Source organism: Notothenia rossii (assembly GCF_949606895.1).
Source record: "Notothenia rossii genome assembly, chromosome: 2".
Taxonomy (NCBI): domain Eukaryota; kingdom Metazoa; phylum Chordata; class Actinopteri; order Perciformes; family Nototheniidae; genus Notothenia; species Notothenia rossii.
This window is the reverse complement of record NC_136904.1, coordinates 77,092,381-77,119,510: the sequence shown is the minus strand read 5'-3', so window position 1 is coordinate 77,119,510 and position 27,130 is coordinate 77,092,381. Positions and strand designations below refer to the sequence as shown.

Below are 27,130 nucleotides of genomic sequence, written 5' to 3'. Positions count from 1 at the left end.
CTCTGCTGCTGCTGGCTATCCTCTGTTGTTACTGCTGCCCTCAATCGCCCACCACAAGTCCCTCTCTGCTGTTCTCTCTCCTTCCTACTCAGTCACACTGCCAGCCTCATCCTTTTTTCCTGCCTCATGCAGTTTCTATTTGGTCGGTGGTGAGGCGAGAGGTAGAAGTAGTCCAGCAGTTTGTAAGATGGGAAAGAAAGCATTGGAGGATTAACAGGTAGCTGCATCAAGAAAGTTTGAATGAGTGCACTGGGTTGAAGAGCAGCTGAGGGATCAAAGCCTCAGCTGGGTGTCTGGAGTTTTGTCTGGACAAAAAGCTGCCGGCTCACAGCAACACCACCGGCACACTGAACATACAGCAGTCTGAAGTTGTTCTTTTAAACGTCGCCATTTGTTTTGTTTGCAGTTATTATCTTGTCAGAGGCGCGGCACAAGCATCTCTTTTAACAAAGCTGTTTGTCATTAATGGAATTCCATTTATTGTGAGCCACTTCAATAGTTCAAATGAGTCAGGTCTCAGCAGGGAACAATATGATTGTTTGTAGGAGGGCTCCTAAAATGGGCCATTGTTTTCAGATGGGATTTACAGCAGCTTGCCTCCTTCAAAGTGACTCAGTACAGCAGAGAATATTCAATTGTTGTTGTTCTTGGATCTAAACCTGTAGCTATTGTAGCATTTAAAAAGGACAAATGATGGTCTGTTTTAGCGAATGTCTCTTAAAGCCTCCCTGCAAAGTTATTTGTTAAGTCGTGGGTGGAGATACTCTGATGGGGGCGGAATATTTGAATAAGCCTCATTGTGACATGAGATCCAAACTAAATGTTTGTTTCATCACATGTTTTCTGATCTAGAAAAAACCCTGAAATGTGTTGGTTAACTGAACAACACAAAGACTGTCAAATAAGACAAGTGTTTTATATATTGTCCCCTTTTAACAGAAAAAACACAATTCACCCAGCAGGAATCTAATGGCCATTAGTAGAATTGATGTGGTTGAATGCTAATTCTCTAATTACGGACATAGCTGGTAATTAATGATGCCAGTGTTGTCATCTGAATGGCCCTATTGTTTTCCCTTACAGTATCCAGGGAATGCTCCAGATCATGGTGGCTATGTGTGTGCTGACGGGCTATTCAATCACCACAGCCAGCTTTGCCATCTACGAGGTCAGCGAGCACCACAGCGGCTCCAAGAGGCTCCAGCACATCTCTGGCATCAGTGAGCCCATGTACTGGACTGTGAACTTCTTTTATGACATGGTAACGTCCCTCAATCAGCTAACAGGAGACCCACATTGACATATTGTTTACTCTTTTCTTCTTGATGATAAAATGGGTTTGAATTTGAATTGAACATGTCGTCGAAGGGAAGTCTAACCCTCAAAATCTAAAAGCAAAAGCAAACATTTGTGAGATTTATTTGGGCCCCCGTAACAATAATTTTAGATTGCAAAAATGCAAATATAGTGATTCTATTGTTAACTTTCATCTTCTTGTGAGCATGTAGCCCTCATTGGGCCGGGCAGCTGACAAACCATTCTCAATGTGTACTTAATGAATTTATTGCTCAACATATTTTTATATCGTTAATACAAGATTGATTCATAATTTACATGTACATCGTTTTTATTTGCCCTAATGTTGTCTCATTGTGTCCTATCTCTTCCTACAGGTCATGTATTTGATCCCTGTGACCTTGACTGTTGCTGTCATCGCAGCCTTCCAGATTCCAGCGTTCACAGAGCAGCACAATCTGGGTGCTGTCACCCTGCTTCTGGTTCTCTTTGGGTGAGTTATTTGGCTTTATCTGTGAGTCTTGCGCAGCCTAATAGCGTACCACGTGCTGGATTTACAAAGTGAGTTCATGGCATGTTTGGTCCTTTGGCCTTGTTGTTGCACTAAGTGCCACTTTTGGTCAATAACATTTTTGACCCAAAGTGATGTGATGATGAGTCAACCCACCATGAGGCTGACGCATCGGGGTTATTCAAGGGCTTCAACTGTACTTACTTTTTCAAATTCAGCTGTTTGCTGCACCTCAGGCGAATGGTTTAATGAGTTATAAAATAGCACTCTCTTAAAAAACATTCTACTCGGCTTCATTTCACCATCCTGGGTGAGTGGTTCAGAAATAAAATAGGTATTTATAATATGTAATATATATAATAAGAGTTGAACTAAAACACACGGCCAAAGGTAAACAAAATCATCTATCACATGCACCCTAAAAGACCAAAATACAACAAGCATATATTAAGGATGGTTTGTTAATCACAGCACAGCGTAGAAACAAGCTTACAGTTGTGCCCGATTAAATACCCCTTTATTTGATAGTAGATTAAAGTGGGTGCATCAATGATGTTGGTTATAATCCAAACGGCACAACTACTTCAAATAGGTCAGAAATAAGTTGGTCTGTAAAATGATGACAGACAGTTTTACTTTTCAGCAAATGATTTGATTAACCTCTGGGTTTGTTTTCAACATCATCTGACTGCTTTTGTTTATACTCTGATCCAAGTGACAGCATCAAAACTCATTTGATTTAGCCTCATTCTGCAGCCGGGCAATGATCCTCACCGATAACCTAAATGAATATGTTCAAAAGCATGTCCTCATCACATGCACACTTTATTTTCAGTTTTACTCTGTGTGCCACCAGGTTAGATTTACAGCACTGAGCATACGGAGGCTGTTGCCTTTCAAAAGCAAACACAGCTCCATTTGTCAGAGTCTCTTGCAAAGACAGATGGTTGTAGGACTGAAAGGCTGATAGAGAAATCCTACTAACATGTTTATCTTATTCAAGCCAAATACAGTAGAGAGGCAGGGAGGGAGGGTGATCAGGATTCTCTTCATAAAAATACGACTTTACGATAAGAGAAGGAGATTAATGCAAAGGTTCAACACCGATGCAACGCCATGTTTCCCCACATCTGATTACTGAGATTATTTACATCAAATGTAGCTCAAACTTTGTCTCCTATGTTTCCTGTTGCTGCCTCATCCTGGGCCTTAGATCTTACGAGGCCAAGTCAGCACTCTGCTCCTCATTTATCAGACAGATGTCTCCCTCCCAAGCAATGAATAATCGCAGTCTGTCAGGCGGCACCCACCTGGTCTGGTCTGCAGCCTCCTTGCTTCTGTTCCTGTTCATGGCTTGGCACCCGCGGTCTGCCTACCAAGCACCTTTTTATTTTAGGGCATGGCACACAGATGCTTTGTCTCTGTCTGCCTCTATGTGTTTGTCTCTTCCTTTTCCCAGCCTACTTTTTCCTTCTTCATTTCGTTTGCCCCTCCTTCGCTTTCCCTCCTCTGCCTTGCTGACCCAGACACCCCAATCAAACGAACAAGCAGATGATGTGAGAGTAAGGAGAAAATGAAAAAAACAGGAAAGGGATTTTCTGCCAACAGGGGAATAAAGGGAGAGGTAATTTATCTTCCTCTATTTTGGCATCATGACTAAATGTTTATCCTGCTCATTGTGGTATTTTTCCTCCCTCCCCTTTTCAGTATTCTTTGGTTCAGTATTCTTTGGTTCCTTTTTTTCATCGGGCTCACTGCTGCTCGGTTCAATCTCTGAAAGTCTTGAACCAATTCAGTTGGAAGGTGCAATTGTGAGGACTGTATGAATTTTCCTTATCCACTTTAAGTGTGTTTGTGGGTCTTCCTGCATTTGGAGGTAGCCCAGCCAGATCTGTGTGTGTGTGTGTGTGTGTGTGTGTGTGTGTGTGTGTGTGTGTGTGTGTGTGTGTGTGTGTGTGTGTGTGTGTGTGTGTGTGTGTGTGTGTGTGTGTGTGTGTGTGTGTGTGTGTGTGTGTGTGTGTGTGTGTGTGTGTGTGTTATGTGTAGCTATTTTTGCTTGATGTTATGTTTAAAGTATCCTATCACTGTCACCTCCTCAGGTTTGCCACCTTCCCCTGGATGTATCTGTTGTCAGGCATCTTCAAGGATGCAGAGATGGCCTTCATCGTCTATGTGTGCATCAACCTCTTCATCAGTATCAACACCATCATGTCCACCTCCATCCTGTACTTCCTGAGTCAAATTTCATCCAGAAACTCTGAGGTCAGCTTAAACTGCCTGAGTCTAGAGGCCTCATATTAGCAACTGAATATCCGAAGTAGATACATGCAAACTTTGACTGTGGAGTTGCAGGAGGTGAGAAGAGCAAACAATTCTGCTGACGACAATGAGAAGATTCAAATCCTGTTACTGTCGAATAGTCTTGATTTTGCCAGCTCTATTTAAGAAACATACCTGTGTAAAATGCCCTTGGTGTTTTTTTACAAATTGAATCAGGCTCATCCTGTGTCTTTTTAGAAAGTGTTAATTGACAATAATCTAATCTTTTTTTTTTCTTATCTAAAAAATACGAACTATTTGAGTAAAGTTATTTTTGAAACATATGGCATTTATCGCCTTGTTTTTTTTACTCCACCGCGGTTTATGTCATTTTTAGATTAAACTCAAGTCAGTAAGTCACTCTGAATCCTCCTGACTGAAGGAACTTCAACATTGAAAAAAGAAACGGCCTATACTATTTGGTCTCCTCCTTATTGTCATCAAAACTAAACTTTCAAGTTTCAGTTAAACTAACTGTAAGACTCATCTCTTCTTATCAATTATATTGCATGTTCATATAGTTATAGTTTTTCATGGAAAAAGGGCAAAAGGCATTTCTATTTATAGTTTAAAAAAACTCACCCTCTCTTCGCACCCTCCCTCTTCTCAATTTCTTCTGTTTGATCCTTTGCTGCTGCAGGTCATCCAGGAGGTCTTCAAGAGGCTGAGTGAGGCCTTCCTGATCTTCCCCCAGTTCAACTTTGGGAACGGGCTGATGAAGCTGGCCAGGATGAACATCGAGGTCCAGCTGCTCAGTGGCTACGGCATCGACGCCTATAAGAACCCGCTCTCCATGGACGGCCTGGGCTGGATGTTCTTCTCCTCCTTCATCGAGGGCGTGGTCTTCTTCGCCCTGCGCCTCCTGCTCAACAGGCTCCTTATACGCAAAGTCAGGTGAGTAACCAGAAGCCTTAGATGGTATGATGAGAATCATAATAAACTCCTCTGGTACACACATATCTCTGGCAAAAGCAATATCATTATTGAATAAGCATGAAAGTCTTTACATTAATTTAAGAAAACAATAACAAGGTCAATTAAGTGTTTATTTGTATTCAAAATCAACAAAAATAAAACATTTTGGAAAATAAAAGCCAGACGTATTGGACTCCAAAGAGTTCACTTAAGTAAAAAAAGGATAGCCCCAAGTCTCAGACTATCACAGATTGTATCTGTCTGCCAGTTTTACACAATAACTTCAACACCTAGCAGATAAAACATACTTTTCACTTTTGCAGGAATCTGTTTTTCGGCAGAAAGACGGTGCTCCAGGTGCCTCAGGTGTCTTGCGAGACCGAGGATGAGGATGTGGTGGCGGAGCACCAACGGGTGTCCAGTGGAGCAGCCAGCACCGACGTGCTGCAGGTCAACCAGCTGACTAAGGTCTACCAACAGTTCAATAAGAAGGTCCCTGCTGTCAACAAGATCTCTGTGGGCATCCCTGCAGGAGAGGTGAGCCTTGTTCCTATAGGAGGAACATAAACTAACACAACACACAATTCATAAAGTCAGCAGCAAATGTAAAGCGACATTGTTAAATTAGTGACTATTGTCAACCCGTTTTGACAACAGCATGAACATAATCACCAACAATATCAAGTGTCCTGCTTAAGAGTTGAAGATTCTGGTCATGTTGTGCCCAGATTAGTAAATAATTCCCTTTACAGTTCACTGCACTCATCACAATTCACAGTTGAATTTCAAACTAAAGGAAACACAATTTGTGAGCCCTATTGTCTGCTATAAAAACGACTTACATATAAACAAACAGAAATCAATGCTGGTTAGAGATAAGTAACACCAGGGCACTTCATCATCCACTGAAGGTCAGTCAAAGATTTCATGTTGAATTTCTCTCAAAGTCTCTTTTCTAACCAATTTCATCTTTCAAATGAACAACATCTACATTTATACATGCAACATTCTTACTACAGATAATCTGCAATCAATGTTTTCTTTCCAAAACAATTTAGTTAATTTATCCCCTGCTATAGTGGAGGCGTTGCTAGAGAGAACATCACATAAATCACCAGGTGGCTTTGACAGTGTGTGTGTTTGTAGTAATATATTGTTATTGTTTGTTCTTATTAAAGTTGTCCAATATTATTTCAAATCATATTCCTCTTTGTGATGGCTGGATAAATGAAGGGTACCACCTATGTGTTTCTCTGTTTTCCTTATCTATGGGAACTTAGGGAGATCATAACACTATGGTACTATATAAGGGACAAATGCCTCAGGATTACTGAGCAGTGTGTGTCCAATTACAGTGTTTTGGCCTTCTGGGAGCAAACGGAGCTGGAAAAACGACCACCTTCAAGATGCTGACAGGAGATGTGAGCCCGACGGACGGCACCGCACAGATCAGGGACCGGGATGGGTAAGCTGAATTCATTTATTATAAACTTCAGCATAGCATGACATCTTAAGAACTTGTGTTTAGTGCCTCTTAACTTTTGAGTAAAACTATCGATTTGTTTTTGCCATCCCTTTACTTCAATATACTTTACCTTGTATTTATAGTCAGAAATAGATCTTACCTGTACACTGAACACATCAAAGTGCCAGGGTTATGTAACAGTACAAAAATGCTAATTTCCCCCAAAATATATTTGATCATTTGTTATGGTTAAAGCTTTATAGTCACTGGCAGCAGGCCATATTCACCCTGTTGCTTTCCCTTCTGTTGACACACTGCATGCCCATTCCTAAATAAATCAAGTTAAAAGTTGTTTACTTAAAATATATCCCTGCCAGCTTGAAAATGTTTTATGAAAATTACTTTAGAAAACACGACAGAAGCAATCACAGTACAAAGATTTGATTCAATTTCTAGATGTGCCCAAGCTACTCCATCTAATGAATCCTAGATTAAATTAGCAAATATCCACAAATGAGGGACGTTATTGCCTCCCATCAGCGAAGATGTGAACATAAACGATTTGGGTTTTAGCGAGCAGCAGCTGTGTTTCATATCAATATCTCAGAATCTCCTATACAGGTATCAAAAACGGTACTTGTGAGCTCCTTTTAAAAGCTCCGTTTTTAAGATGGGTATTCCCAGCAGGCAGCAGAGCTGTAGAGCACCCTACATGTCCATCTGCCCTACACCATGTGCTCGAGACCATTAAAGAGAATGTGTCTTTGTCTTTGTCTTCCCCAGGCGCTTGGTAGACATCATGGAGTGCCGAAACGAGGGAATTAACATCGGCTACTGTCCCCAGGTGGATGCATTGGACGATCTGCTCACAGGAAAAGAGCACTTGTATTTCTATGCTCGCATTCGAGGCATCTCAAAGAAGGAGATAGACGGGGTAAGGAAACGCTGCACACTGTGTTTTTTCAAGCTCGGGGTAGTGACAACGGCATTTACAAAATGACACTGGATCTGATGTAAATTCATAGGTGCACCCCCACTGCAGGACTGGTAACTGTTGATGCTCCCATGCATACTAAATCACAGGCTGTGAAGTGATGAGTGATGTGTGCTGAAAGCTGCACTATCTGGGGCGAAATGGGAAAGCTTTTGTTGTCAGCGCGTGCAAGCCAAACTTCAGAATCTGATGCCATTTGCTTCCATGCACACACATTTACATTTAAACAATACTTTGATGATGAGAGGATCTCATTTGACGTGTCACTTTATCCCCATTCTTCCATTTATCTTTCTGAGAACTAATCAATCTTGCCTCTGTGGTGATTACTGAGTGTGTCTGTCTTTCACTGCTGCTGCTGCTGCTGCTGCTGCTGCTGCTGCTGGTGCTGCTGCCGACATGAGAGGAACCCACCAGAACAACCAATCACAGATGATGTGATTTCTGATTTTCCATCTCGACTTTTTTCCCCCTCACAAAGAAACAGAAAATAAAAGGTTCTGAAGCGTGTAAAAAATATGTGGCGGTGGCAAGTCATAATTGTATGCAGGAAAAAAATCTATTTCTCTGTCTCTCTCGACACCATTTTACAACTTTGGTTGCAGGAGCACAAAACATAGATTGGGTCTGACACTCTCAGTCATTTCACAAACAGAATCACACACAGATGTGCAACAATGCTCAGACACACAGACACACACTTACTTAAGCAGACAGTTGAGCACAGAAATGGATCTGTCTGGCTCTAATTGGCAGCACTGCGGTTGTTACAGCTCCTCTTCTCTGGTCAGCACGGTGACAACAATGGTTATAATGGCCACGGCATCGATGTCGGGCTAATTCACAAAGATGAGGTTATATATAGAGTTCTTATGTTGTCTCCCGCTGAGAGTCCCCTATCTGTGGATAATGAGACGAGCCTTAATGGGGTCATTTCGCATTGACATGGTTTTGTCAGGCTTAATGAGCTGTAACATCAAAGGTGAGAAAGCATCTTTTATGAGTGATCGTCAAAGCAAAATATGTATACATTTTGATGTTAACCATTCAGGCTCATGCTACATTGCCTGGGTTTATCATACTTAGCTGATGATACTTTGTATTTGTCTACAGCAGGTTATGTTCTACACTGTGCTCTAATAGCCTGGATGAGGGAATTCTACATAAAGGGCAACTCCTTTTACAGAGAAAAAGCTAATAATTAGTTTTTCCCGTCACAATTACATTTTTCTTTGGCTCAACATAAAACAGTTATATGTATAGACCTTTAAAAAACATCCTCTTGTCTTACACCACACAAGTGTTCATATCATTTTGTGGGATTACCTTGATTCTATGGACATGTATCTAGTCACATATACTCCTAAGTGAACAGCTATCTACTGCATTGGCTCACGTCATTGATCTGCTTCCCCAACCTTGCAGCTGATAGGAAAAAAATTATGCTAAAGCTAACCGATGGATAATCAGCTCCAGCTTTTTCTGAAAGAACCGCTATTTACAGCTTACTAACGGCTAATAGTTCAGCATAGAGATGTGAAAGCAACTGAAACGGATATGAGCCATTCATTTGTTTGACTCCTGTTTTCAATGAGGTTTAACACGGAGAACAAATTGATACACACCAAATACATTGAACAAAAATATAAATGCAACACTTTTGATTTTGCTCTCATTTTTCATGAGATGAACTCAAAGATCTAAAAAAAATTCTATATACACAAAATAACCATTTCTCTCAAATATTGTTCACAAATATGAAAAAATCTGTGATAGTGAGCACTTCTCCTTTGCCGAGATAATCCATCCCACCTCACAGGTGTGGCATATCAAGATGCTGATTAGACAGCATGATTATTGCACAGGTGTGCCTTAGGCTGGCCACAATAAAAGGCCACTCTGAAACGTGCAGTTTTGCTTCATTGGGGGGGTCTGCGGGGGTCCGAAAACCCTAGGGTTAAACCCTAACCCTAACATGTCACCCATCTCCTTCGCATAGAGTTGATCAGGTTGTTGATTGTGGCCTGTGGAATGTTGGTCCACTCCTCTTCAATGGCTGTGCGAAGTTGCTGGATATTGGCAGGAAGTGGAACACGCTATCGTATACGCCGATCCAGAGCATCCCAAACATGCTCAATGGGTGACATGTTAGGGTTAGGGTTAGGGTTTAACCCTAGGGTTTTCAGACCCCACCAGACAAATAATAAATAAATAACAATAAAGCAAAACTGCACGTTTCAGAGTGGCCTTTTATTGTGGCCAGCCTAAGGCACACCTGTGAAATAATCATGCTGTCTAATCAGCATCTTGATATGCCACACCTGTGAGGTGGGAAGGATTATCTCGGCAAAGGAGAAGTGCTCACTATCACAGATTTTTTCAGATTTGTGAACAATATTTGAGAGAAATGGTTATTTTGTGTATTTAGAAAATGTTTTAGATCTTTGAGTTCATCTCATGAAAAATGGGAGCAAAAACAAAAGTGTTGCATTTATATTTTTGTTCAGTGCTGTGTGCTGTGTCAGTTCCTTTTCCATAAAGCTGCAGCCTCAGGACAGATTGGAGCTCAGATTGAATAAAGTCACAAAGTAAATTCATTGTTGGTTTACAAACACAATTAAATATGCATGGGAGTGGGACAGATAGAAACCTCAGTTGATTACATTGCAGCTGACATATTATCAGGAGGCAATAAGAGAAATTAGAAAATAGAGAAAATAGCCAATGAGTTGTAGTGCATCCTTTTCAGCTTTTTTCTAAATGCACCTTTCCTGCAGCTCCTCAGTTGTCTGCGTGGTGGTATATTGGAATTCTTTCTCCAGAGAGATGTCCTCAAATTGATGGATTAAAGGGACTGAAAATCAACTTCCTCTAAAGGTCTGGTTTTGTTTCGATCTGCACGAGACACAGTAAGGGGCATTGACTTTCTCCTCATGTGCATGAAACTATAGGAGCAGCATATAGTTCTATGAAATTGCCTCATATTCCTTTATGGTCCTAGAGCCATGCAGAGCAGCCATTAAACCTACTGACTCCCAGTGTATAACGGCAAAACCATTACATCTTTTCTTGATTGGTTGCACTGGGCGCTGGTCGGAGGTTTCCTTTTCCTTTTTAAGATGAAAACCTAGTAATAAGAAGACAACGTAAATGTAACTACCTTTAATCTCATCCTTACAACACATTCAAGGATAAACTACTGTACAAAACAAAAGTCATATAGTCTAACGTCAAACTATTTCTTATCAAAATATTCAATATTTGTGATGTAATTGCAAGTCATACGATTTTTCTTGTTTTAGGAAATGTATACTTAACTTGCATATGGTGTAAAACAAAAGTAGAGAGAGCATAATGATGAATCCTGTGTCTTCAGAAAATGACTGACAGAATGCTCCAGCCCCCTAATAATATTTACTACATTAAAATAGGACCAACTATTGTAGTTATACATTTTCTTTATCAATTAAAACTGCAATAGTCTCCATATAACTGCTTTTGACAGGGGTTTAAAAATACACTCATTAAAACAAACAGGAAACAATAATACCATGTCATGTGGACTAATTGATTGACACATTCATTGAACATCTAAGTGATCGCATAAAGCACCTGTGATATGTGAATGGCAAACTACTATTATGTTTTATCGTTTCAAACAGTAAACCTTTTTTCTCATGTGATGTTCATTGTTTTTGTTCAACCACTGTCTAATCCCCTGCATGTTTTTATTTTAAAAGGTGGTGAACTACCTGCTGAAGAGGCTGGAGCTGAGCTACCATAAAGACATCATTAGTGACGCTTACAGTTGCGGCACCCGCAGAAAGCTCTCCACTGCGCTGGCTCTCATCGGACATCCTAAAATCCTTCTGCTGGTGAGGAACCGCCCGTTCTCGCCGCTTTAGCTGCCCATTTAATTAACCGTCCACAAGACAGCTAATATTAAACCGTATACTATTGTTCCTCCTGAAAGGGTCTTTGAAGTGAAGTAGATATTGATCCCCAAGCCTTGACAGATCTCATATCTAGTTAATTAGTTTGTTTCCTCGGGCTCACCCAAGGGTGGTCTTCCCTGTTAGCTTTCAACTTTGTTTCTACCTTTTATCTCTATCAAATCCTATCTTCTCTTTCTCTCTCTCCTTCCTGTTCTCAACTGTATCCTTACATTTTGTTTTTCTCTGTGTTTCTTCTTAATTTCCCCATCCTCTCGAAGCTTCCCTCTGCCTCTTGTCTCGTCTTCTTTTCTTCCCTTACCTTCCCCTTATTTACTTTGCCTGTAGCACTTGGCCTCCCATCTTCCTTGCTTTTTTGCAATGATGTATTTGTGTTTACTCTTTCTTGTTCACCCTGCCCTTGTTTTTCCAACCTCATTGTTTTCCCTTTATGTCTGTGTGGTGATTCCAACCTTCCTTTATCTCTTCCACACACATTTCTAACTTCTCCTCACTCTTCCTCTCTCTGCAGGATGAACCGAGCTCCGGCATGGACCCTCGCACAAAGCGTCACCTGTGGAAAATCATCTCTGAAGAAGTGAAAGGAAAATGTGCCGTGGTCCTCACCTCTCACAGGTTAGCTTCAAATACATACACCTGCTCAGTCTCTCATCCCTGATCAAATGCTTTTGTTTTTGAACACACGATGTAAGGATAAGGAATACAATTTCAGGTTATACTGCAGAAAACAACAAGAATAAGCACTAAATGTTATTATTTCTATGTGACCACAGGCACTGCTCATTATATGCTCAAAGGCTCCAAGTGTGACCTTTTATCTTTCTCTCTTTGTCTCCGTCTCTCAGCATGGAGGAGTGTGAGGCTCTGTGCAGCCGTCTTGCCATCATGGTGAAAGGTCAGTTCTGCTGCCTGGGCTCCCTGCAGCACATTAAGAACAGGTTAGTGACCTCTACTCAAACCCCAATTCAGCCATTACCGCTGTCTCCGCCCTGCGCACATAACCTCCTATTTTCCCCTCTCCTGTGGTCCTCTGTGCAACTGAATGCTCAATTTTACTTGTAGCCATGTACCCCCCACCCCTCAGACATGTAGTAACACAGTGCTTTGTTCGCAAAATCTCCTTTGTGCAGGTTCGGCAGCGGGTTCACTGTGAAGATGTACTTGGCAGAGGCCTCCTGTGACGCTGAGGCAATCACTGTCTTCATGCGAAGTCGATTCCCCAGCACTTATCTCAAGGTGAGTTCTGCCAGCCATCCAAAGTAGTTGCAGGTACTTGGTAGAGAAGAGGGGAAAGAATGCAAAGTATACATTGTAGGGCATTTTGGTTGTACGTATGATTCGTTTCCGAGGGAACATGTAAGGAGCCTTTGTGGTATTTTGATCCCAGCTATTATTTCAGGATTGGGGTGCAAAGTTGAATTTGCCTATGTTGGTATACACTGCTCTTCACTATGAATTGTGTTAACACAGAGAGCATATTTCAGAATATCTAATTGCCCCTTCTTTGTCAACACACAGGACCAGCACTCCACTATGGTAGAGTACCACGTACCAACTGCTCCAGGAGGGGTGGCTGACATCTTCGACCAGCTGGAGTCCAACAAGAATGCTCTGCGGATCAAACACTTCTCTGTGAGCCAGACCACACTGGATGAGGTAAGAAAAAGAGACAGGACATAAATAGAGTGAGAGGGGGGACTAGTGTGCAGCTTTGTAGAGGGTGGGTGGATGGCAGCGAGGGACAGAAAAAAGGGACAGGAGATGAGAGAAGTAAAGAGAGAGGGTAGGAGGGGAAGCAGGGACAGAAGAAAGCTGAGTGGGAGTGAGAGACTGAGTTTGAGAAAGTTTAAAGGAGGGAGAAGGAAACTGACAGAGGGTATGCCTGAGGGAGGATAAATGGAATATGAGTTGGGGAGAGAACCTGTGAGCTTAATATGCAGCCAGTGCTGATGTTCTTCAACTACCGGTACTCTTCCATTTTGGGGCTCTGGGACCTGGAGATACCATAAGAAGAGTGAAAAGAGGGGGCGTTGAGGGAAACTGACCAGCAGATTCACTCGAATCGGTTGACAGAAAAATAACTATCTTTTATATTGGACACTTACATTGTTCCTGCACATTCACAGGTCTTCATCAACTTCGCCCTGGGAAACATCGCCATGGAATCCATTTCACTGAACAGTGAAGACGGATCTGATGACCTGGACTCCATCAAGGCAGTAGACATTTAGAAACGACTGCCATATTTTCCTGCTTTTTGTCTGCGTCTACTGTGAAATTAAATACCATTTGTTTAAAGTAAATCTTCTCTTAATATATGGTGAAATTTTTTTTAATGTATTAAAAATACTGATTATTTCTTGAAAGTGTCATGACTGATCACATACACGGTAACATACATGTTTATACTTAGTCAAATAAAAATGCTAATGTTAACAAAATTACAAATTCACATTTGCATACAAGCGCAAATATAAAATGTTGATTAATGAAGTTTCCTGTCTAAATGGTTCGCACCTGTTTACCTTTATTCTTTGGATCTCATTATTTATGAAGGATAACATTATATGTGTAGGCTATTATTTTATCTTTGTGGTTTGGGCATTGTTTAGCAAATTAAAAATTCTGTATTTACTATTAACAATAATTTTCATTTGAATGTAATTTTGAAAAAACTTAATTTTACATAATCTTAAAGCAATCACACAATAAATATACATATTGTGTAAAAATGTTGTATGTTATTTTAACACTTATATACATGTTATTGTGCCTACTGTCAAACGAACATCCTGAATGTGGACTTTTTTCATGCCTATGGACCACATTTTCTTAATGTACCCTGCCTAATTTTTACTATTCTAATAAAGCTATTTTTAAATGCAGCTGCTGTCTTTAGCCTATTGTACATGTTTCACTTATAAATCTTATAGATTTGTACCCCTATGGTAGACCTAAGTCTAGCTGATTTCTTATGTGATAGCAGTTTTGAATATGAGTCAAATGAGATTTTCATTTGGCCTTTTTAAATGCGGTGAACTTTGGGTCCAAGGGCTCTCTGTTTTGGGCCAGAGTGTATACAAAGGGGATCGAGGCCACTTTATGACATTAAAACTGATGTTTGAGTTTACATAAATCGTTACCATTTTACAATAAGACTACCCTTATAAAGGATTCATAAAGGGTTTATAATTAGGTTATGAATTAGGTTGTAAACACTTTATTAATCATTAAGAACGATTTATAAACCAGTTATAACATTTTTTTCATATCAACACAGGCTCACTATTTGGCAAGATGACTAAGCCTTATAATGGCTACTTCGCTAGAATCAACTCAGTGAACAACAGATACCAAGGATGCTGGCCAGGGCTGGCCCTGACCAATTTGCTGCCCTAGATTTTGTACTGTCATATAGTATTTTATAACTGTTTTTCATCTATTCTCTTATTTTTTTATAACTATAATGATCATATAAAGGTGTGCCTTTACCTCACTGAGCTGAGGTTATCAGAGCCTCTCAGTCTTTCAGGAGGGAGCTCTCTAAAGCTCTCCCCCCCCGTGGCCGCTTACACAGTAAATTCCAATGTTAATAAAAGCACACAGAAGCTGTACGTTTTTTGGGAGTTTGATTTATTTTAAATTAACACTCACACAAAATTAAAACCTATAATTGCACACTAAAACCATTATTTTAAAAAAAGAACAATTTCACATAAACCTCTGGTTTTTACTGGGACTGGGCCCGTTTTTCTTTTTAAACGTCTAACTTTTTTTTTTCAATTTTTGGCGCCCCCGATGGGTAAGTAAGTCAGTAAAACTTTATTTATATAGCACCCTTCTCAACACGGATGTACAAAGGGCTTTACAGTACCATACAGTCTATGTACAGTACACAGGACACAATTCAAAGTACAACTATAACATGTAGAATAAAAGGCATAAAACAGCAGCAGGTAATACATAGGATAAAACATACAATAAAACACCAATACAAAAAAAATAAATACAAAAAAAGACAGTCAGGCAGGCCACCACCTCAAAGGCACGGTCCCCCCACTCCCCTCCTCCGACGACCCAAAGGCCTGTCGGAACAGGTGGGTCTTTAACTGCCCCTTAAAAATCTCTATTGAGGCTGAGGTTTTTATTATCTGGGGGAGTTTGTTCCAAAACCTTGGGGCCACCACCTCAAAGGCACGGTTCCCCTTAGTCTTTAGCCTGGTTCGGGGCACCCTTAGGAGGCCTTGTTCAGAGGACCTCAGGGCCCGGTTTGTGGTGAGAGGGTGGATCAGGTCATTAATGTAGGCTGGGGCTTGGCCATGGACAGCTCTATATGTGAAGACCAGTACCTTGAATTGGGTTCTGAGATGGACAGGGAGCCAGTGCAGGGCAGAAAGAATCGGAGTGATGTGGCATGTTTTTTTGGACCGAGTCAGTAATCTGGCTGCAGCATTTTGGACCTGTTGTAACCGGTTTATTGATGTTTTGTTGAGGCAGGAGAACAGAGCATTACAATAATCAAGCCGGGATGAAATAAAGGAATGGATATATCTCCAGTTCTGCATTGGATAAAAAGCCCCTGAGCTTGGCAATGTTCCTGAGATGGAAAAAACAGGTACGGTTCAGAAGTTTTATGTGTTTGTCTAGTAGCATAGACTGATCGAAAATGACACCAAGGTTTTTTATGTTTGCCCTTATGTTACCCAACTGAGACCTGTCTGTCCGCTGCATCTACATTTAAAAAAAAAATCTGACACTCGACCAACAACCAATCACATGAATCTCCCGCCCCTGACACACAAGCAGCGGTTTGATTGGCTAGAGCTTGTACTGGCATATGATTCGATTGGCTGACGCTTCTGCCGAGGCGTCAAAAGTGGAACATTGCTCAACTTTTGCAGCGAGCTACGCCAGCAACGCTCCGCGTCGCTTCCCACGATGCAGTTCGGCGAAAAGTGACGTCACCCAATTCAAAGTGAATGGCAAAGCGTCAACGTACGCCGCTGTGTGGACGGGCCGTTATAGTTTACATGATTACAGCAATGATTTGTTTGCAACTTATAGTTTTATTTTTGAAATTTATTTTACTTTGCTTGACTATTTTTTTTTTCTTTTAAACTCATAGTTTTGCTTTATTCTGAGAAAGTATTGCTTTATCTTTATGATACAAAACTAATCGCATACCCATACATCTTGTTTCACAATTGTAAATTCAAGCTAATTCAAAAAGGCTACAAGAAAAAAATTAAACTGGTTACTAAATTTAAAACAATCCGACACTTGATACAAACGAACAAGGATTGTTTGATGTCATTAATATATATTTGCATTTTATATTGTTTTATTGCAAACCGCACCGGAACTTGCGTCATCTGACTTCCGTAAATCTTTGGCGGGAGATGCAAGTATACAGGAAGCATACTCGGCTTGTTGTCCAAGCTTGAGTCGGTAGCAGAATAAAAACAAAGACAGACACATACAATCCTTTGATAATGGATAATGATGCCTTCGTTCCTACACAGAATTGGAAGAACACTAAGGAGGCGGTTGCGAACTTTCGAAAGCTTCTACTTTGCTCCAAATGGTAAGTTTACGTTACAGTTACTGTAACGTAGAAGTGATGTAAGGCTACCTTCGGGAGGTAATGTAGCATCATTTGTTGCCTAAAGGTAAACAAAGAATAAACACACGTTACAAATAGTCGATTAACCTGCTGTAAAACCCTATAAGACGATGCCTACAATATGTTCAGCAAGCTCACACACGTTTAAGTTGTCAACGTCCTCACCTGATTGTAATAACTTTAATTGAAGCGTTTTCTATGGGCAAAGCATGGTGATTAACTAATTAATTAATTAATGTATTATTCAGAGTAGGGTTGTACGGTGAGTCACAACAGGAAAGCAAATTGGTACAGGTTAGATTTAAGTTATATTTTGACATTACTCAATTCCCCCCTCCCAGTTTCATATTATAAAAAATGCTAAACATGTTCATGTTATTAGGATATTTCTGCTGCTGTTTATTGTAAAGGAAATATCTTATCTTTGGGAAATAGATGCATGATATTGTTACAACACTGGAAAGAAAAGTCACGCCTCTTTTTTAATTGGAATTTTAGTGCTACTTTTATTTATTCTGAATATTTAAATGAAAGATATGTCATTGTTTTTAAAGCCTACAGATATCTTTTTATGTAAAACCTAGTTTTAAGTTATTAAAAAGTCGTGTTTTGTTTCGAAAGGTTTCATGTTATGTGACCAAGTAACTACAAATGAATGCAGAACTAACATACATACACATGACCGCACTACACATAGCCTACTCATCGGTTTGGCCTGAGGAGTGAAAAGATGGCATTACACCTAAAATCAAATTGTGGATATAAGAATTGAATAGTTAGACTACAGTAAATACATGCAGAAAGCTCACAGTGTAAACAGTAAGGATTTGGAAATGGTGGGTTTATTTGGTTCGAGTGGTAAGATATAGCAGCATGTTAACATGTCTGTGTGGAGGAAATGGACATGTAGCAGTCGGGATGCTAGGATGCTTTATTACCTCTAGCCTGATGGAAAGAGTTTTGAAAAGTCAGAATATCTGATGCAAGGTTAAGATCAGACTGTGGTGACAACCACCCTCCTTTGGAGTTGAGAATCTTCTTGGCTTTTTGTTTTTACAGCACAGACTACACATTTCACTGTGGAGCTTTGTATTTCCAAAGGCACAGCTCAGTTAAAATAAAGCACAGCTATTGCGCAATACATTTGTATTGCATGTATATTTTTTATTTGTAAAAATGTCAGGTAAAGATATTTTTGTTATCCAAACGTTTGACCTCTTTCTTTTACAATTTTGGAATCGATACGGAGAATCGATAACAACCGGAATCGATAAGCAGAACCGGAATCGGAATCGATACATTTCAAACGATACCCATCCCTAGTGGTTACTCACGTGTTTAGCTGTAATCAAAACATCTCCAGGGCCGTGGGAAGTAGGGGTGCTGAGGGTGCTGTAGCACCCCCTGGTGGAGGACAGGGGATCTGCACTTCCACAAGATATAATAAAAAAAAAAAACGAATTTTCAGCCTTGATGTAACAACATTCATAGTTAAGTAAAGATAACACCCTTTTCACCCCGGTTACATTTTCCATTTGCCCTGTACGATGGGCGCTGTAAGTGATGAAAGTGGGGGATGTTGGCTTAGCAGGCGCCCGCAGCTCACAGCCAAAGTGAGAGAGATAGAGAGAGGGGATACCGCGGTACCGGCGGGGATTGTTGTTAGCTTCTGCTGCGCTAACGGATATAAGAAGCTGTTTCTACAATAATGTGGAGGGAGAGTCAGTGTGAGAAAAAGTTTTTAGAGAGTACTTGTCCATGGACAAGTGAGTTTGGCAATTTACTTGTCCGAATACATTTTTCACTTGTCCAGAATGGACAAAAATTGGGGCCACTGGAATCTTCTTCTTCGCCATCGTATTTTACATTTTCACACATAGGGTTGGGTATCGTTTGGATTCGAACGATTCCGGTTCTGCTTTTCGATTCTGGTTATTTTCGGTTCTTTGAGAGGGTAAAAATAAGTCCCATGATAAAGTGGGAGAAAAATATATTTATGAAAACATTAAGTCAAATCTGTATTCCTATTTACAAATCACTTCATACTGTTTAATTTCTTATGGTTATTGAATCCAATTATATAAAAATAATCTCTGCATTGTTTAGTTAGTTCTAAGTGGTGCAGTTTGAGAATGTACAATTGGCCCAGTCTCCTCTGATGTTACACTGCAACCTGCCTGATACCTGCCTATGTAGAAAAGCGCTAGGCCTTAAATATAATGATAATAGGCTAATAATAATAGCTTATAATAATAAGTAATAATTAATTATTAGGCTACTTATTAGTAGCCTAATAATAAGGCCTAGCGCTTTTCTACAACTCAAAGACGCATGTGTATTACATGCTGCAGCTGCCCAGCTGCTCACTGTTTGTAAAAGTAAATAAATAGTATTTTCATTTCAATAATGTACTTTCTATACCCTGCTTCATAAACAATACTGACATCCCTGTGCTCCTCCGAGTCTGGGGGTCCGGGGATGTGAGGACAGCGCGAGGACACAGGGAGGCTGCTTCACTTCATAAAGGAAATGGCGGTCAATATTAACAACACAGGAGCTAAAACGCTTAATAACCTTCATTACGTATTAGAGAAAGAACATAAGAAAGTTTGAAAAAGATGAGGCTGTTAAACGGGCAGCGGATCCGCTGTGTGTAGAAAGAGAGAGAGACGCTGAGCTGCACCATGCAGCGAACAGCTGATCCGGAGAATAGAGAGAGAGAGAGAGCTGTGGTCCGCGGGGCTCGGCCTCGCCTCCTGTCCCCACAACTCTTATTAATCCCGGTACCGGACAATTGTTATTTGTTCCTACTCGGAACATAGTTTTGCTTCCCAACCCTGCCACTGTGCTACACTTCCAGCGCTGCCCCGCCCCGCCCTAACTTTACAGAAAGCGGCGAGATGCATTCCCTTAGGAATCGACAAGCAGAACCGAAACTAACATTTCTAAACAAACAATGGCGGACACTGACAATTTGCGAATGAGTTCTGCCTTTTGTAAACTGAATTTATCAATAAATCAGGGCGAAAAACGTCACTTGTCCGCCGGACAAGTCAATTGAAATATCTACTTGTCCGATATTGTAAATAACACGTCCCGGACGGTGGGACGTGTACTTTTTCGCACACTGAGAGTCCTCTCCTGTCAGACTGAGAGGCTCAGTGAGGTAAAGGACTCTGAGGGCTTAGATAGTTCACTTTAGTCGAAGTTATCTCAGTGGGTCTCAAACGTTTTGATCACAATTTATGTTAACAAATATTTCCAAGGCACACCTTTATAATTATTAGGATAAATAAAAACAGGTTTGAAATCATTGCAATGTATACTATAGGACAGTAAACCAAAAATATCGTTTAAAACTGGAGAGATTTTCTAAAATATACATAAATAAATAAATGTTAACTGGTAAAATAAGATATGAAGGAACAACACAAATAAAATAAGTTACATCTATTTGTTATTGGCTATGGTAGGTTATTGGAAATGTTCACATACCTACTTATTTGATTAATAAAATGCAAACCGATCTTTTTCATATGGGTGTTTAGAGTTGTACCCCCTAGATCAGTCTCTAATTGGGCGCTCAAAGTGCACCAGATTGAAGCTTTTTACTTTAAAATGATAAAAAAATCTTCCCGGGGGAGTACCCCCGGACCCCCCTAGAGGATGTGAAGTCCACCCCCCCAATTAAAACATGTTATAAAATATAACACATTTGAAGCCTTGTTATATAAGCTGTCCACCATGTCAAAATATTTCTCTTTTTGCAGTGTATTGGTCTTTTGTAGAGGTTTTTCATTGCCAGCTAAAATTTTGCCTAGCAGCACATTGGTCAGAACCAGCCCTGGTGTCATCCCCACAGCACCCCCCATTTGAAACATGTTCCCACGGCTATGAACATCTCTATAACTCTTTTGACATTCATAGTCCGCAGTGGATGAATTCTAACAACTTGACCTCTTACCTAGCACCCTTATCCAGTCAAAGTACAACCTCTCATCTACAAGTATAGACCATTCATCTTTTTACAGACCAAAATACTGGTATTACCTACTCTGACTGTACTGACCACTTTAAAATGTTTTCTCCTCTTCCAGCTCAAATGTAATGACGGAGCCTGTGTGTCTAGGAATGTGCGAGCATATGCTGTGCAGGTAATGTAACCTCAACTAAATATATTTTTCCGTAACATGCTCACAGATATTAGACGTGTCTTATGGTGGACAGTTTTCAGACACGGGTGTAACTAAAAGCGTATATTATGGCTCCATTCTATTTAGGTCTGTTACTGCCAGGATTATACATGCTCGTTCACGAGTGCACTTAAAGGGAATACAGTTGTTTTATTTATATTGAATAACACCAACTATGTTTGGGATACATTGACAACTTTAACGGCACTGTTGTTAAAGGCATTTCACACATCTGAAGGATATGAAGGAGAAATAATTTAAATGTTGCAGTTAACATTTTTATTGTTATGGGGCTCATTAATTTTGCAGATGAAGTGCTGGATTTCCATGGCATTAGCGTGGTTTGTTGGCAATGCATGCATGGTTTGCAGTGTTGAAAGTCTTAAGGGAATTCATGTCCCTATTAGGCACAAACTTTAGCCTTAATTTATTCCTTCTCTTCATGATTGAATAGCCTTAAAAGGTGAATCGATAAGCTCATTGTGTTTCTTCTTACTGAACCCGGTAGTAACTCCTAATCCAAACTTTGTTTATTGCTCAGGTCCTGTGCGGGCCCCGGGGCCGGAGATGGCTGCGTGGTGTGTCAGAGTCCTGCGTGGGTGAAGGACATTCAAATCAACAGGCATCTCAGCAGCGTCATACATCTCTTCAGCGGGTTGGAGTCCCTGCTCAATCCTACAGAACAATCAGGTAGACGGAAACCATTACACAGCAGCTTCATTCGAACAATGAACACGTTTATACTCAAATCTATGTGCTCTCCCCACGCTCATCTGCCACACCCCATTCTGTCAAGTGTTGACTGAAACATTTAACATTTTCCTCCGCCAATCTAATCTCTGAATGAAAGTATTAGTGGCTTTTTCCTGTGCTTTATCATCTTCTTATCGCCCATCCAGCACCCTGGTAATGACAGTAATTATATGATTCTATTAACTATTGCAATGTCTAGTTTTGCAAGTAGGTCTCAGTTTTGAGAAAAATAACTACAAGGCAACTTATAAGCCGTGTAATAGAAATGTTAAAGCATCTGCAGGCTGTCTAAAGTTAAGAAATAGCTATGGGATTAACCACTACTTATGTCAAATGACTTTATTATTAGTTTGCATCATTTTCAGGTTTGATATTATTTCCTTGTCATCTCAACAGATTCTAGGTTATTAAAAATACAAGGAGCCTTTTCGAAATATATTTTTTTCTATAGTTGCTGCAGTAAAGGAACTTTTGTTGAACCCGTTTTTCTTTTTCCTCCCACCTCTCTAGCAAAGACGTCTCTAGCCGAGATCCAAGCTCCACCTCATAGTCCTATCCTCAAACACAAGAAAAACGTCAAGATCTGGTTCAGCCCCCGAAGCCGCAAGGTCCGCTGCACCGTGGAGGTCACCGTAGCGGAGAGCACGTCTTCTGGAGAAACAGCCGCAGCACAGCCAGACGCCCTCACTGCTCCACCTCAGGACTTGTCAGTTTTCAATTTCACCACGTCCTCCCAAGACTCAGGCTCTTCCTCTCCTGAACGAAGCAAAAAGGAAGAAGGGAAGAAGAGAACTAAGCGAAATGCTTCAAACTGTGAGGTGATGGTGCGTGTGCCCTTGAGGGCCCCACGGATACTAAGCAGGCATCAGATAAAGAAGAACAGGCTGGAGGCTATAAACCAGAAATGGGGGATTACCGAGGAGATGGATGCTTTAGAGGAAAATGAGCTGTCCCGCGATGAAGGGCCAAGAAAGTCCAGCAAAAGGGTTACCTTCCTAAGCCCCATTGTCATGTCTGACGAGACTCTGACTGAAGTGCCACAGGGGAGCACTGATGAACTCGGCACCACAAGGGAGAGTCTCTCAGGAGGCAGCAGCCCTGTACTGAATGACCAAACACCGCCTCATCAGGAAATGACAGACAGTGTCGACAAGTCACCGCCTGACACTCAGATTCCTGAAAAACGTCCTGACAAATCTCCCCTAAAGCGTTCACCAAAGAGATCCAGACTGAAGGAGGAGGGTGACACTTTGGAGACCACACCAAAACGGCCAAGGGCTTCCCCAGGCAGTCAGGGGAGATCCCAGATGTCTCCAGCTGTCCTGATCCCTTTTTCGACTAGCCCCAAAGGTGATAAAAGTGTCAAAAACTCAAGAAAAGAGAAAGGCGCCAGCCCGATTGTCCCATCCCCAGCTGGAAGAAGGTCTCCCCGTTCTCCCAGTGCGTCTGTTAGACGGCCCCCCTCGGGGATCCCTGCGGTCATGAAGAGGAACCACAAGGGAGAATCTCCGCTCCATCTAGCTGCTATAAAGGTGGGGAGGTTTCAAGATCCTTTCCTTAAAGGTCTCCTATTATGCTATTTTTAGGCATATATTATGGATGTCAGATATATGAAAGCATGTCGATGATGTGTTCTGCTAGAAATACCAAACAGATCATGCATTTTAGACATCCCGCATATCCCTCTATGTCAGGCCTGTTAGAGAACTGCAGGTTCAGGGTCCTTAGCTTGAAAAAAAGAAAAAGAGGGGGAGCGTGTCAGAATTATACCCCGATTAAATGACATATCATGTTCCAAACCACATCAAGCATTATTTCTGAAACAGTATGGAGCTCAAATGCTTTTTCTCTTGCTGGTTTCCCACAAGGTGAGTTCCTTTTTTTATTTCCTGCTTTTTTACACATACTCTCTCCAGTAGAGGTTAGCTCTGAGTGTTAGCGATGCATGCTAATGTAAACAAAGACCATATTACGTCCAAAACGATAGTTACGGCTGTAACTACGGTTCTATGAGTCCCGGATGACCGCCAGAGGCGGTGCTTTAAGCACTGGATATGTCCATCGCGCGCATGCGCAGCTCGAGTACCAATAACAACAAAGTCACCTGTGACCCACGTGACACCGGCTATATCAGCCGGTGTCGTCAGAGGATCTGTTCCCAGAATCTTCTCGCGAGCACACAAGAAATCTGAGTGACAGGAAACTCTGGCGGTCATCCGGGACTCATAGAACCGTAGTTACAGCCGTAACTATCGTTCTATTTCGTCCCTACTGACCGCCAGAGGCGGTGCTTTAAGCACTGGATGACTTATACCAACAATGTCATGAAGAATCCAAGCCCTTGCTCACCTCTGGAAGCAGCGGAGCTCGGCAAAAAGACCACGCCCAAAGAATGGGGAGTGGCGACATTGACCTGATGACAACTGGAGAATGTGCCAGAAGATGCCCACGACGCCGCGGCGCAGATAGTCTCCAGGGGCACCACCCTCAGGGCAGCCCAAGATGTTGAGATGCTCCTTGTAGAGTGGCATCTCAGCCCAATGGCAGGGGGCGGCCACTGGCCCCGTAAGCCTGTGAGATGGTATCTTCAACCCAGCTGGGCAGGCACTGGTTGGAGGGCATAACCTCCTTTAGTGCCGCCAGGGCAAAATCAAGAGTTGCTCCCACTGCCGTATACAGGCAGTAGCCTTGATATACGCCCTTTGGGCACCCCCAGGGCACAGCAATTTCGACGTGCCGTACTCCTGAATGTCAAGCGTGCCAACTGGGCAGGCTGATTGAAGTGGGTTTGTGGAACGAACCCGGGCAGGAATGCCACATTTGCCCAAAGGGCAACGCCCGAGAGTCCCACCTCGAGCATGTATCGTTTATGGAGGGGACATGCAACTCCCCGACTCGCTTCCCTGAGGCTATGGCAAGCAGAAATGCTGCCTTCGTGGGCAGCCACCTAAGCCCCACCTGGGCCAGGGGCTCGAAGGGAGAAGATGATAGGGCATCCGGCAGCAGGGGCAGGTCCCAAGCCGGAGCCCTCGGGGTGCTAGGGGGACGCTGCCGTAAAGGCCCTCTCATAAAGAGGGACACCGACCCGAACATGTCGGGCAGAAATGGCAGCCACATAAATTCCGAGTGAAGTGAGAACGTCCACTATCTAGAAGGGACTGTTGTCTAAGCAACAACGTACCTGCTGTCCCCAAGGAACACGCACATTCTTGCCCACCAGTTGGGGTAGAAAGTGCGTGAGTGCAAGCTGCACAGCCCGAAGCTCTAGCACGTTGATCTGGCGTGCACCCTCCAGGGCAGACCGCTGACCCTGAACAGTCCTGCCCTGCCGCACTGCACCCCACCCTGAGGGACATGCACCTATGTTGATGGTCTCCTGGTGGGATGGGATGGCGCCCATGGGCACACCCATCAGGAGATAGACCCTGCCCCTCCAGCGTGACCGAGAGTAGAGGCAATGCTGCGACACCCTGACTTCCCTGTGCCTGTGCCACTTGGCGTCCAAGTGAAGGCTGTTCAGCCACATCTGCATGGGGCGCAACGACAGCGGGCCTAGGGATCCAGCGGCCGAGGCAGCCGCCAGTCTGCCCAAGGGCCGGAGGAACTGAATATAAGGCACCATCTTGCCCGGCCCACGTGGAAGTAAGCATCCCTCAAGTCCACAGTTGAGAACCCCTCCACCTGTGCATACAGTGGTCAGCATATAGAATGGCAGCACCTTCAGGAATCTGTTGATTCCTCTGAGGTCCAAGATCGGGTGAAATCCGCCAACTTTCTTGCTCACGAGAAAGTACGCTGAGTAGAACCCCCTGGGCTAAGCAGAGGGTTTTACCGGCTCGATTGGACAGAAGGACGGACAACTCTTGGGCCAGAGCTAGGGCCCCTGCCGGATCGCTGACGACTGTCAATTAGACCCAGCCAGAGGGCTAGGGGCCGGAGCTGCGGTCCTTACCCCTGGGTTAAGGTAAAAACCACCCAAGGGCCGGAAGTACAGACCGCCCAGTAACTGAGCTGCTGCTGGGAAAGCAACCGACGACCGCCCCCGGGATTTCAGGGCACAGCCCCCCGGCCCCTGGAGCCCCTTGGGGGGCGCCGGTAAGGCTCTGGGGCACAAGGCCGCCTGGGAGGCGGGCGACCTGGGGCACGAAACTCATTGGGAGGCGGTTGAGTGGGCCACTAAGACCTCTGCAGCCCACCCCTGTAATCTGGCGGCTGAGTGCGGTTGCTAGAGCGGCCCCTGGGCCTCCTGGGAGTGGGCACAGGTCTGCGAAGACCCGAGGGCTGCTGCCTGGTCTGCTTAGCTTGGGCAGCACACTCCAGTGCCTCCAGGGCAGCTGACCCAAACAGCTCCCCTGGCTCGACTGGTACGCTATGGAGGACTCTCCTACATGCCTCCGTTAGTGGTGACTGGGCCAGCCAAACCATTGACGAGTCTGTACCAGCGACAATGCGTCCTCATACAGAGGTGTGTCAACCGAAGGAGGGGCGTCATCCGAAGGGGGGGGGGGGGGCAGGCGGTCCGCTAGCAGCCCCTACACCGGGCCCAGGCTGAAGGGCCAAGAGGCGACTTCATCATGCCCCTACCGGCAGCTAACCGATCCATTTCAGAGGACAGCCTGTTTCTAGTCCTTCTATTGGGGGGAGCACCCATAGCCATCACTCCCTCAAGTCCCCGGGAACGGCCGAATTGATCTGGAGGAGGATGTGACAAGGAGAGGTGTCTCCTGGCTGCTGCCAGACGTTCCACCTCAGTTATTCTAGCCACTCTGAGCGCCCAAGGCATGCAGCTACAGCTCATGCAGGCGTTTACCGTGAGAACCTCCCTCAGATGCTCAAATTTCGTCCCCACTGACCGCCAGAGGCGGCCGAGGCAGGAGGGGCAGCGGTCGTGGCCGTCCTCGGGCTCAAGAGAAGCCATACAGGCGCTACATGAATGAGCCATTCTGTAGGTAGCCAGATGCAGCGTAGCCGGGAGCGGGTGCGGGAACACAGCCTTCACCAGCTACCTGCTTAATGGAAAGAATAGAGCGTTGCTGCTACTCGCCGAACAGAAAGAGGGATGTAATTACACCCACGTTACCGGCAGAGGAAGCGGGAGCAAGAGAACT

General features: G+C 42.9%; 2 protein-coding genes across 2 annotated transcripts in view; both read left to right on the top strand.

Moving 5' to 3' along the window:
* abca12 (ATP-binding cassette, sub-family A (ABC1), member 12) overlaps positions 1-14,338 on the top strand; it is a 90,282-nt gene extending 75,944 nt beyond the window's left edge. Inside the window, exons 70-82 of the mRNA XM_079665762.1 lie at positions 1,084-1,261; positions 1,674-1,789; positions 3,907-4,069; positions 4,767-5,020; positions 5,365-5,578; positions 6,397-6,506; positions 7,290-7,440; positions 11,241-11,375; positions 11,965-12,068; positions 12,299-12,391; positions 12,584-12,689; positions 12,972-13,109; positions 13,580-14,338. Coding sequence (XP_079521888.1) covers positions 1,084-1,261; positions 1,674-1,789; positions 3,907-4,069; positions 4,767-5,020; positions 5,365-5,578; positions 6,397-6,506; positions 7,290-7,440; positions 11,241-11,375; positions 11,965-12,068; positions 12,299-12,391; positions 12,584-12,689; positions 12,972-13,109; positions 13,580-13,684 — 1,867 coding nt within the window. The 3' untranslated portion in view covers positions 13,685-14,338. The remainder of the gene's footprint in view (positions 1-1,083; positions 1,262-1,673; positions 1,790-3,906; positions 4,070-4,766; positions 5,021-5,364; positions 5,579-6,396; positions 6,507-7,289; positions 7,441-11,240; positions 11,376-11,964; positions 12,069-12,298; positions 12,392-12,583; positions 12,690-12,971; positions 13,110-13,579) is intronic.
* A 2,490-nt stretch (positions 14,339-16,828) lies between these two features.
* bard1 (BRCA1 associated RING domain 1) overlaps positions 16,829-27,130 on the top strand; it is a 37,009-nt gene continuing 26,707 nt past the window's right edge. Inside the window, exons 1-5 of the mRNA XM_079665761.1 lie at positions 16,829-17,037; positions 21,174-21,230; positions 21,811-21,959; positions 22,533-23,554; positions 24,739-25,148. Of these exons, the coding sequence (XP_079521887.1) occupies positions 16,946-17,037; positions 21,174-21,230; positions 21,811-21,959; positions 22,533-23,554; positions 24,739-25,148 (1,730 nt within the window). The 5' untranslated portion in view covers positions 16,829-16,945. The remainder of the gene's footprint in view (positions 17,038-21,173; positions 21,231-21,810; positions 21,960-22,532; positions 23,555-24,738; positions 25,149-27,130) is intronic.